Source organism: Lottia gigantea (assembly GCF_000327385.1).
Source record: "Lottia gigantea unplaced genomic scaffold LOTGIsca_16, whole genome shotgun sequence".
Classification (NCBI taxonomy): Eukaryota; Metazoa; Mollusca; class Gastropoda; family Lottiidae; genus Lottia; species Lottia gigantea.
This window is the reverse complement of record NW_008707965.1, coordinates 2,520,279-2,533,574: the sequence shown is the minus strand read 5'-3', so window position 1 is coordinate 2,533,574 and position 13,296 is coordinate 2,520,279. Positions and strand designations below refer to the sequence as shown.

Here is a 13,296-nt window from a genome sequence, read left to right as displayed (position 1 = left end):
GGGCACAATTGCTAATGTACAGTTACTAATCGGTCCCATTTAGTCAGTCCGTTAGATTTTTCTAGCTCTTAAACAATCTGTGGTCCCTACCTCTCCTGAGAGAAGCACCAAACTTGTAATAAAAACAAGAGGCAGAAAAAGCAGGACACAAAACACCCAGATTTGCATCAGATAACCTAATACGTGTACATTACTGTATACTGTACATATAGATATCAGTACCATAATAATAATATTAGTACCCCCTGCCCTCAAGCCACAAACCCAATAATATACTACTAGGTCTACCAAGTAATAACAATTAAGATAATGATAAAACTTTAATAGTAACATTAATAATGTAATAAATAATAGAAAAAAATAGAAAAAGATTTCATCACAATTCAATAACACGTAGAATAGGGCAGGATGTAAACAGGGGGGTAGGTCAGTACAGGGGATGCAGCTGTAGCAGAAATGGGGAGCAGGGCTTGGCAATTTTCAATGATCAGACCTGTTTAATGAAGATTTCAAGACTCTTACTAGATTTGTTCAAAAGCGATGTAATCCTACAGCAGGGTGCAAAAGAAATAATTATGTTTTCATGCAAAAAATCCCGAGATCGTCAACCTTTACAACCCCAGAGCACTTTGCGTTTAATTGGAATTTGTGGAGGCACCTTTAAGTAACCTCCATATATCAAATGATATGCTACTTAGAGAACTTATTACAGACTTTTTACTGTATACTTTGGTAAGTTGGTTACCATATAAATTGTTTCTAATTTTGGCTCAAAATAGCTGACCTAATTAATATGCACATGCATTTAAGCTTCATGTTATCAAATTCCAAAATAATTTTCTTCTTTTACAAAACTTTAATAGACGAAATTATTAACAAAACTTTCCTTTCAAACTATCCACAAATGCCAGTGCTTTCTGTGTAGTATTTGACTTGACCTATTTAAACCTTATGTACATGCATACACATAAAGATATTATCAGGAATAATTATAATCATTAAATTCAAAAATATATTCTTTTACTAACTCTACTTATCAAAACATTCCAAACTTCATTTTAATTAGAACAGTTTGGGAAAATATTATGCATAGTTAAAATCAACAGTTGAATTTACAGCTCAACTGTTGTCTGTCTGTGGATTCTGACTTTCAGTAAGCAGTTCTAATTCCACATACACTTAATTTCAGATGATTGTAATATCATAGTAAAGGTGGTGTCTGGTTCAGTGTTCAGTATGGTACAGGATTACCAATACAGTAGATAATAGTAGAAACATATTATCATGTCTGCAAAATGTCTTGACCAGTACCTGAATGATATATTCACCTCTTCTATTTTCAACTGTATTACTAATCCAGCACTTTATACCTCAATGGATATGGTCTATACGCACCTTGGTTGATCATAAGATGTGATTCTTACTGTAGTTCTATAATCAGTTCAGAATCCAATCCAACAGTATTCTCTAAGTGAAGATACCATAGCCTTTGTATTTTAGAAAATCGAAAGTAGAGAAATTGAAAATACAAAGGAGTTTCTCTTGTTCCATCTTTACAATGTCAATCTATTACAAACTGTATCTTATACCTTGACTGCAATAGCCACCTTTCTTGTTGATGGAATGATTTGATTGGATTGTTCGCTAGCGAATACAGCCCATGACTGAAAGACAGTTAACAATCAAGGGCTATGATTGGCTATATTTGGTAATGTACAACCAATCCAATCACTACATTTATTAACTTTTCTGATACAAGAAGGTGGTTATTGCAGTCAAGGTATAAGACACAGTTCCTAATAGCTTGACATTGTGAAGGTGCTCTTGTTCCATCATAGTATTTTGATCAAAGAGACATGGATCACATTTACAAGTCATTGAGTTGCAGCCACAACTTAAACCACCATCCAAACAAACTTTCAAACAAATAAGATTAACAGATAATTAGAACAGAAACAAACAAGTTTTGATTCTTCACCATTTTAAAAACTCTTCATCTCATTTTTAACACATGTTCTATATGTATTCCAGTTTCCTTGTGTATGCATCAGATGAGACTGAAAAATATAACAATAAAATCTAACATGGTGTTTACATACTAAACTATTTAAAAATGGAATGAATGTCTTTCTGTTCTCTATCTTATTGGACTAATGATAATGGGGTTTTAAGTACTGTACCTGCATTATTGGACTAATGAAATGAAATGGAATTTTATGACCTACTGTTTTCTATCTTATTGGACTAATGAAATGAAATGGAGTTTTATATTCTACTGTTCTGTATCTTATTGGACTAATGAAATGAAATGGAGTTTAATATTCTACTGATCTCTACCTTATTGGACTAATGAAATGAAATAGAGTTTTTATGTCCCACTGTTCTCTATCTTATTGGACTAATGAAATGAAATTAAATTTTATGTCCTACTGTTCACTATCTTATTGGACTAATGAAATGAAATGGAATTTTATGTCCTACTGTTCTGTATCTTATTGGACTAATGAAATGAAATAGAGTTTTATATTCTACTGTTCTGTATCTTATTGGACTAATGAAATGAAATGGAATTTTATGTCCTCCTGTTCTGTATCTTATTGGACTAATGAAATGAAATGAAGTTTTATATCCTCCTGTTCTGTATCTTATTGGACTAATGAAATGAAATGGAATTTAATGTCCTACTGTTCTGTATCTTATTGGACTAATGAAATGAAATGGAATTTTATGTCCTACTGTTCTGTATCTTATTGGACTAATGAAATGAAATGGAATTTTATGTCCTACTGTTCTGTATCTTATTGGACTAATGAAATGAAATGGAGTTTTATGTCCCACTGTTCTGTATCTTATTGGACTAATGAAATGAAATGGAATTTTATGTCCTACTGTTCTGTATCTTATTGGACTAATGAAATGAAATGTAGTTTTATGTCCTACTGTTCTGTATCTTATTGGACTAATGAAATGAAATGGAGTTTTATGTCCCACTGTTCTGTATCTTATGGACTAATGAAATGAAATGTAGTTTTATATCCTACTGTTCTGTATCTTATTGGACTAATGAAATGAAATGGAGTTTTATGTCCCACTGTTCTTTATCGTATTGGACTAATGAAATGAAATGGAATTTTATGTCCTACTGTTCACTATCTTATTGGACTGATGATAAAAAGTTTTACACCCTACTGTTTAGCACCATGTTGGACTAATGAAATGAAAGGGCAGCATGTCCTATCATATTGTACAGCAACAGCAATGTGTCTAATCCAACTGTCAAAGGGATCTATGACTTGAACAGCGAGTAGCATACAGGGCCTGGATTTATTATCCAATACAATGACTATGATTTTTTCAAAACAATCATAACCAATGGGAAGAAAAGGGTTGAAAAGCCACTGGACATTGAGAAGCCAAAATATAAATCATAAAAATTCCTACCCTAGAGCCACGATGGAGCCTATCTTTCATGATAGAGATAAATTCCTGGTGGCTAAGATGGCCGTCCCCATCAACATCGAAAATCTGAAACATGGTGTTTACTATATGTTCCCCTAACATAAAACCTGTACAGATTTTTACTGCTCTGTGGAAATCTTCTGCAAAATAAAATATAACATATTTTAGGCTTTAGGCCAACAAAAAGTGCATTCCAAGAAGCATTAGACACCTAATCAACATCCCTTCCTTGTCTATAGAATTCATGTAATTTGAAAATTTTGAGGCATTGGCCAGACATGACTGGCATCTACCCCTATCAAGAATCCTGTTCCATACCTTGAGAGACAGGATGATCAGCGTAGGTATATAACTTCATAGCAATTGAAAAATCATCCAAATTATTCAAAAACTGACAAAACTGTTTAAAATCTTTAAATGTTATTCCCTGAAAGAGTCAAATATATGTGGTTTATTACAATATCTTGATGTCCTATTATTGTTTATTGTATTGTTACTATGCCTGGAAACTATGGAAACGTATATATGAAACATGTTGCACTATGGGTTACTATATACAGGTTAGTAATAATAACATATTTAAGAAATATAAATTGTTCCTTCATCCTAATGATTCATAAACAAGTGGTTGCCTAGAAAGATATGCCCAGTTATCTGATAAATATTCAGTGTATCAAGGGCTGTTATCTATCTGCGTCAAATGTCACATTTCATGTGTGTCTGTCCCTCAGGAAGGGGGCCTTTGAGCTCTTGAAACAAGTCGAACTTTAGGACTAATTAGTTTTTTCTATAGTAAATTATTTTGTTGAATGTTTACCCATATGTTGTGTTAAAGAGTATCCACATCCATCTAAAAATGGACCAGTAAAAAAACTGTATGAAATGGTTTGTGTGTCTTCTATTTTATTAAACACATTATAAATAAGATCAATTTGGACCAACCTTCTCCTCAGGAATTCTCTCTGTAACTCTTTCTAAACATTGATCTATTTCGGTGGAATCATATTTCGTATAGCGTAGTAATATTCTAGCAAAATCAACTTCTGATATAGTACTCATTCCTTTAGAAAACTCTAAAAATTCCAACTCAATTACTTCACTCTGGAGGTTCTCCATAAATCTAGACGAAATATAGGAAAAAAATGTGAACCTGATACAAAAAATTATTTTCAACATGAGAAAAATGTTAAAAAACCTCAACTTTTGATCAATTTCATTCATTTAGAAATTTGTTTGAAATTTGTAAGAATACACCTAAGATGTTAAGTAGCAACAAACTCTACAATTCAAGGGAGACAAATCCAATTTTTATAACAAGAGAAATATTCATTTAATTTCATTTCAGCCTTACATTAACTAATGCAATATTATAGAGTAGAGAAAGCCAAAGAGCTGAAATGCAGAAGGCAACTTTAAAATTAAAGGGGAGGAAATCCAATTCTTGTACCTGCAAAAATCATCATATTTCAAGACATCTTTTCCATTCTGGCCAAAGAAATGAATAAGTAGAGTTGTGTCTTGTACTTCATTGATGACTTCCTATAAAAAAATATTATCAGACCACAATTAATATCAATACGATGTACACAGACTGACAAAGATATCTGAGAACATCAGAATTCTGAGAAAATTTCCAGGAATTAGCAAATATTATTGTTTCATTGGTTACAAAATTTTTTATTGAAACTAAACATGTAGTAAGCCTTCAAAAAATTTTATCTATGATTTAAATTTATATTTCATGTTGAATTGTTTCTGAATTTGCTGAATATTAGTTCAACTGGAATCTGGTCACGGTGTAGGTATAATGAATTGAGTTTCATATCCTACTTTTCTGCTCATATGGGCTGATGAAAACAGACAACGCCATGCAGTGTACAATGAGGAAAATCTTGCTAGGACAGTGGCATTAAATTCAAGAAAAGGAATATGACATCTCAAATCAGTTAGAAACAATGTTTGAAAAAAATTCAAGATTTGAAGACATTACAAGAAAGATTATGATGGTTCCACATTTAAATATTTAAAAATTTAGAAAGTTAAAAAGTACAAAAGACAACAAACTAAATGTGACAGTTAAAAGTGAATAATTAAACCAAATGAATACAATAATCTAATGAATGAACCCAAATTAACAGAATTAAGGGTACTGGTATATAGATCTTGAACTTATTCAATCTAAAGGCTGATAGAACTCTACTTTTGTCATCCATAAATAGGATGCAAGGTACATGTAGAATAAAATACAAATGATTCACTATGGCTATACATATCACTGTCTAAAATGAACATCAGATATAAGTTCTTGCATTATCAAATAAAAAAAAAAAACAATGCTGTAATTCCTCAGACAAAAGTTAATTTTTTGAAGATATATCATTATCTCCCCTTAATAAGACTCTAAAGTAAATCTGAAATCGTGCTCTATCAGCTGTTTAGGTAAATAATGGGATACTATATTCTAATTTAGGGCCAGTTTCTTGAAAACTTAAGATAAATTCTATTTAAGCAGAATACAGTAATTTGATTGGATAACATTACCGTACTCAATTTGGAATTGACTTTAATGATTGACCAATCACACTATCCATTTAAAGAAATATAGTACTTTGATTGGTTTATGAAACTAAATTTAAAATCAACTAAATGATTGACCAATCAGATGACCAGAACACTAAAATTTAAGTTTTCCAGAATCTGGCCAGAGTGAAAATTGAAATGATACTAAAACAACAATAAATCTGCTAAATTTCTACTTTTTCTAGAAAATAAAAGTCTAATACAAAATCCTACCAAATTCACTTTATATAGGCTTAGAAAGAGAGGTGTTTATTAGTATACATCTTCACAATGTCAAGCTATTACGAAATTCCTCTCATACCTTGACCGCAATAATCATCTTTCTTGTTTCACTGTAGAATGTAAATGCAGCGATTTGGTTGATTGAAGATTAGCAAAAACAGCCAGATTTTTCCATGGAAAATTTGTAAACAATAAGCTATAATGTTTACAGTCTGTCTGTCGAGGGCTCTGATTGGAAGTATTTGCTAGTGTACAATCCAACCAAATCGCTGTATTACTTGACACAAGAAAAGTGACTATTGCCGTCAAGGTATTAGACGAAGTTCGTAAGCTTGACATTGTGAAGATGATCAGTATGGTGATATAAGTCTAGTGTCCATTCAGGTAAATATTCCAAAGAGTTTTAGTTTTTCTACAGGAACGAGTCATGAATTGCCATGCAGTGTACAATGATTTTTTTAAGGAACTGGGACGAAGGAATTTTTCATGTGTACATTCAAATGACAAGCTGGTTATTCCATGGTAGTTCCACACCAATGTTATGTATCAGAACACTACAGGATACTACTGTGTGACATGAGAGCGCCCCCTACCCTTAAGTGATATATCAGAACACCAATAGTGAAGTAGGAATACCACTGTGTAAGAAGTGACACCCTAGTTACCCCTTCACCTACTCTTGAGTGATATATCAGAACACTACAAGAGGAGAAACACTACTTAAAATACTTGCCCCACTCCCTACAAGTGACCCCACTCCCTACAACTGCCCCCACTCCCTACAAGTGACCCCACTCCCTACAAGTGACCCCACTCCCTACAACTGCCCCTACTCCCTACAACTGCCCACACTCCCTACATGTGACACCACTCCCTACAAGTGACCCCACTCCCTACAACTGCCCCCACTCCCTACAAGTGACCCTACTGCCTACAAGTGACCCCACTCCCTACAACTGCCCCCACTCCCTACAAGTGACCCCACTCCCTACAAGTGACCCCACCCCTATATGATTTATCAGACTACAGGTGAAGTTTAGAGTTGAAAGCTGAAGCAGTGAGTGTATCTGATGACAATAAAGTGAATTTGATAGATAAAATATAATTTAACATACATTGACATCATTTAACTTGTCTACCTTGGATTCAGACTGCCTGCTGAAGACTTGTTCCAGCTGCAAATATTAATAGAAATATGCAGACATATATCTGTTAAATTAACATGCAAGTTAATTACATGTGCATAAATTAGAATAAATTAAAACAGCATCACATCATACATATTTAAAATTGATCCCAAAATAAAATGATTAATTGGGAAAAATAAAAAAGCAAGACATACATTCATAAGATGAAATTTTAAAAATTAAGAATTAAAAAATTATATCTTAGGGTTCAGTTTTATATCAATACTTACAAATATATTATATATTTAAGGGTAGGTAATTCCTGGGGGTGGGGCGGTGGGCGAAGGTAAGTAATAAAGACACCCTCTCCATACAAGGAATTTGGATGAAATGAGTAATGTATCCCTAACCCAGCATGAGGCTACATTGAAAGCACAATATCAAAGCATTCTGGTTATAATTTGAGACAAAACAACATGGAGAAAGACATCTTCACAATGTCAAGATATTACAACCATTGTACCTATACCTTGACTGCAATAGTCACCGTAATTGTATCATGTAAGTTTGTAAATGAAGTGATTTGATTGGCTTGTAAGTTAGTGAATACAGCCAATCAGAGGTTGTGAACACAAAGTCATAACGTTTACAAGCTTTTTTTCAAGGACTCTGATTGGGGTACAATCCAATCAAACTGTTGCATTCTGTGCATTCACGATACAAGAATAGTGACAATTGCAGTCAAGGTATAAGTAAAGAGTTCATAGTAGCTTGTCATTGATTAGATGTGTTGAACAAGGACAGAAATCAACATCATATAACATAAAAATACAGCAGACTTGACAGATAGAGAGTTGGAATTTGTTCACCTTCCTTCAGATCATGATCAACCAAACCACCAAAATTTTCTACGTTAACATTTCAGACAGTCTGGCTAATATGTTTCATTTATTTCTGTGGGTTACTTCAATCATTCTAAATTACATAAAGTGACTCATAGAAAAGAAATGAAACCAAATCTTTTGAGCTACATTTAATCAGTTTAATTCATGACAGATGGATTGATCGATCGATGAAAAACATGCGAAAAAATCCCTAGTCCCTGATCAAACAAATAACACAAACAAATAAAACAAACAAGCAGGTAAAACAAAGGTATAGGTATATTGTCAAGCTCTTCAAAACATATATTTAAAGTTTGTACAATTTAAAGTTATCTAGTTTACGAGTAAGAGCAAATACAAAATGCACATACAGGCTCAGCTTTCAAGGAAATATAAAACAACCAATGAAAGTATGAAATTATCATCTATAGCATTAATGTTAAATTTGATCAAATATCTTACAAGACAGAGTCATGCCTGAATCATTGTTTTTTTTTAGGTGGTTTGTTGTTTAAAGATGTGAATGTATTACATACTACTCAAAATGGGCTTACTAAATGGTAGCTTAGTGAGGTGGATTGTTGTTCAGGCAACTAACTGTTTTGGCTTCAATGAAAAGTAAATTTTGATGCCTTGGCCAGTGTTTTCAAAAGTACTTTTGAACAATTATTTTGACAACTATCTCTTCACAGCTTCCTATTTTGGGCAAAAAGTAACCAGCTCAAAAACTGAGAGAATTTCATAATTTTCTATTTGTAGTATTCACTTTCACCTTTGGGAGAAAAATAAACCAGCTAACAAAAAATAGAATAGGACATGGCAATTTCTTTTCAGACAACAATTAAATGAAACAAAATAGTCGTTAAAGAATTCAAGTTAAGTTTGGTGAAATCTGTGAGAGATTAATTATCATTCCTGAAAATTTAAAACTATTAGAGTTAACGGCAAAATGACGGCAGCAAGCAAAGGTTAGGGGCAGTGTGATTGGCTAAAAACACGGCAAACTATACAAGCCATATTTGGTCGTCATGACGTACAGTCAATAGTTCGTCTAGGACTTTACGATTCCGCGGAATAAACTTTCTCTGATTGGGCGGAAGAGTGAAGAATGACTCCAACTGAAAATGATAAAATAAACAAAAAATATGAATAAATAATGAAATGAATAAATAAAATCAAGCCATAATGTTTAATGCAATTTGATATAAATGGTATCTTTTAGGATATAAAACCAAGATGTATCAAAATATTTTGTGCACCTGCAAAAAGTTCTGGATTCTTCTCCTCATTTGCACAATGTCAAGCTATTTTGAACTTTGTCTTATACATTGACTCCAATAACCATCTTTCCTATATCATGGAATGCAGCGGTTTGATTGGATTATACGCTAGCAAATACAGCACACAAAAAAACAAATATGGTTGCAAATGTAATCGGGGGATATTTGTTAGTGTATAATCCAATCAAATAGCTACATTTCTAAACGTACTGTGATACAAGAAAGGTGGCTATTGCAGTCAAGGTATAAGATGCAGTTTGTTATAGCTTGACATAGTGAAGATGCGAAGTCCTAAGTTTTCACTTAGCAATGTCAAGTTATTCTACAGGGATCCTAATTATTCCCCTTTTCTTTTTACATTTTTCTATGTTTCAAGAGTCAACAGTCTTGGTGGTATTACAGTATAATAATGTATAACAATGTGTATTATATTTTCAAGATGCCTTGAGATGGAATTTCATCTAAAACAACAATTAATACTGGTACCCATGTTCACATAAAACAATGAAGATTTGTGACATTACTTGATGGATAAAAATCCATACAAGCAAAACAATTTCAGTTAACCAAAAATCTTGTCCAAAGCATGACAAAATTGGGAGCAATAATTGTGTAGTAGTGGAAGTACTATCAGAAATGGATATTGTCAAATTCAGATTCAGATGTCATCATCCAGGGATCTTTGCCCTATAAGCGTCTAAGCGTGTATGTTGATTTGGGGTTTGGTAACCTGATGTAGGCTATACTGCTCTATCACTTACGACCAAATATCTTTTAAAGCAATACAGAAAGCTAACACAATTAGTTTTGTTATCCTTGAATTGATCAGTAAGTTAAAGTCAATGATTCCATGTCCAAAACTATTCCAATAATGCCCTCGCACCATATCAATCACCAGCTGAATATGGTTGCGAATAATGATAGTGGTCATGAGTTCCAAACACAACTCACAACTCAGTTACATGAGAATTGCGTTTGAAACTCTTAACTGCTCTTCTTAAAGCAACCATTTGCAACTGGTTTGATATCCAAATCCCATCATCAATGTGATGCCCAATTGGGCTTGGTGAAGACAATGTCCCTTTCAGAGAGTTCACAAAGCTAATGATATCTTTTTGATATGGGATAATTTTTTGTGCTGCCATTATGACCATTTCATGTGATTTTTTTTTTGGCAGTAAAAATATAAACATAGAATCATGCACTCATTGTTAGACAAATTGTCACTTGGTGCAGAAAATCCCCATAAAACAGGGCCTAGTTTTTCTGTCTCTACACCAGCCGACAATTGTCAAAATAACTATCAGAGGCTGGATTAGAGGCAGATGATTTGGTCTTATTGCCATTAAATGATAGTTCCAAAATACAAGTCCAGGTCCAAGCTTGGATTGAGCAGGCATTAGGAGGGATTGCATTCAGATTCAGAACAAATCCAGCCATTGATCAGATTTTCCAAGATGCAAATTGTCACTAGCAGTTGTTGAAAATCCAGTTGTTTCAGTCTCATATTCTGAGTCAACAAAGGCCTGAGACCAATTAATCAAAACAATACTATAAAAGCATGTTCCATAATCAAAAAATATTGACTCATATTTGGTTTCAAATCATAAGATTAAGAATACACATGCAAGACTGGATATAACGTACCTGTCATGTACTTGACACCCCTCATTTTCTATTGAACTCTTCCACACATGTATACTTTCTATCAAAATGTATGATGCATGTATATGATTGGATGAGCTCATATAGAATATAAGGGGTGTTTTGGTTTCCTGCCACATTATATCCAGTTCATAACATTTAAAGCTCAGGTAAGTTTTAGTCAAAACTTTTGAGATTAAACATAGAAAATTACATAAACTAAAATTATCAATTCTTATACATGAGCATCTCCACAACATCAAAACAGAAATTATGTCCCAAACTTTGGGTGTTAAAATTAAAATTGGTCTCACTGGAATAAAAATATTTGAAGCAAAATTCAGATTATCATTCAAACTATTTTCAATTTCATTAAATGGTTTTGGGGAACATAAAATACATATAAGTGGTAATTGGTAAGTATAAGTTAATCTTTGTGTTAAATATCTTCTTTACAACATTGCAGTCAGATTGTACGCAAAGTTAGGGATCAAGATATCTTGGCTATCAAACGCCAGTAATTGCATTTTAGTCCTAACATGTAGGGCTGGGTAAAATAATCGAAATAACTGATTATAATTTTGATTATCAATCATTGAAATTCATAACCTATTAAATGTTAACGTTATATTTTTTTCCGTGTAAATAATCTTAAGTGATAATTTCTTGCACATAGTTTCCTTTCAGCACATCACTTACCCACAATAAACTATAATAACCAATCAAAGCAATAATATACTTGTAGGACACAAAAATAACCCATGTAATTAAAAATTGGACATGAGTATTAAGAAGATTCTCAATATTTAGATCATTAATCAATCATTGATTGGTAGTCCGCTATCGATAATCGATCTCAATGTGGTAATCAATACCAAGCCCTACTCATGGTCCTAAATAGGCACATTAGCTTGATAACACGTATACCTACTTTACTATAAATTAAGCAATTTTTTTTTAAATTTTTATTCACAATAAAAATTTGACAAACAATATAGAGTTAAAATAAACATTAAATATTTCAATTCAATATTTTTTCAGGTCTTTTCAGTGTTATATAATGCCTGGGTGATATCAATAACAATAGATAATATATAAATATACTATATCAATTTACACTTCATTCATATTGTCTTAACATCTTCACAATGTCAAGCTATTACAAGCCAGTGCTTTCATTGAGACTCGTCTCAATACACCCTAACACAAACTGTGTCTTCACAATGTCAAGCTGTTACAAACTGTGTCTTCACAATGTCAAGCTATTACAAACTGTGTCTTCACAATGTCAAGCTATTATGATCTGTGACTTCACAATGTCAAGCTATCATGAACTGTGTCTTCACAATCTTAAGCTATTACAAACTGCATCTTCACAATGTCAAGCTGTTATGAACTGTGTCTCCACAATGTCAAGCTATTGTGAACTGTGTCTTCACAATGTCAAGCTATTGTGAACTGTGTCTTCACAATGTCAAGCTATTAAAAACTGTGCCTTCACAATGTCAAGCTATTTTGAACTGTGTCTGCACAATGTCAAGCTGTTATGAACTGTGTCTCCACAATGTCAAGCTATTTTGAACTGTGTCTGCACAATGTCAAGCTATTTTGAACTGTGTCTGCACAATGTCAAGCTATTATGAACTGTGTCTGCACAATGTCAAGCTATTATGAACTGTGTCTGCACAATGTCAAGCTATTACAAACTGTGTCTTCACAATGTCAAGCTATTATGATCTGTGACTTCACAATGTCAAGCTATCATGAACTGTGTCTTCACAATCTTAAGCTATTACAAACTGCATCTTCACAATGTCAAGCTGTTATGAACTGTGTCTCCACAATGTCAAGCTATTGTGAACTGTGTCTTCACAATGTCAAGCTATTGTGAACTGTGTCTTCACAATGTCAAGCTATTAAAAACTGTGCCTTCACAATGTCAAGCTATTTTGAACTGTGTCTGCACAATGTCAAGCTGTTATGAACTGTGTCTCCACAATGTCAAGCTATTTTGAACTGTGTCTGCACAATGTCAAGCTATTTTGAACTGTGTCTGCACAATGTCAAGCTATTATGAACTGTGTCTGCACAATGTCAAGC

At 33.1% G+C, this 13,296-nt stretch overlaps 1 protein-coding gene across 1 annotated transcript in view; it reads right to left on the bottom strand.

Annotated features, from left to right (window-relative positions):
• Window positions 1-306: 306 nt before the first annotated feature.
• The window catches only part of LOTGIDRAFT_230996 (hypothetical protein), a 104,516-nt gene continuing 91,526 nt past the window's right edge, over window positions 307-13,296 (bottom strand). Inside the window, exons 6-11 of the mRNA XM_009051008.1 lie at window positions 7,401-7,436; window positions 4,907-4,998; window positions 4,402-4,579; window positions 3,778-3,886; window positions 3,442-3,599; window positions 307-2,057 (exon numbers count right to left, since the gene is read on the bottom strand). Of these exons, the coding sequence (XP_009049256.1) occupies window positions 1,983-2,057; window positions 3,442-3,599; window positions 3,778-3,886; window positions 4,402-4,579; window positions 4,907-4,998; window positions 7,401-7,436 (648 nt within the window). The 3' untranslated portion in view covers window positions 307-1,982. The remainder of the gene's footprint in view (window positions 2,058-3,441; window positions 3,600-3,777; window positions 3,887-4,401; window positions 4,580-4,906; window positions 4,999-7,400; window positions 7,437-13,296) is intronic.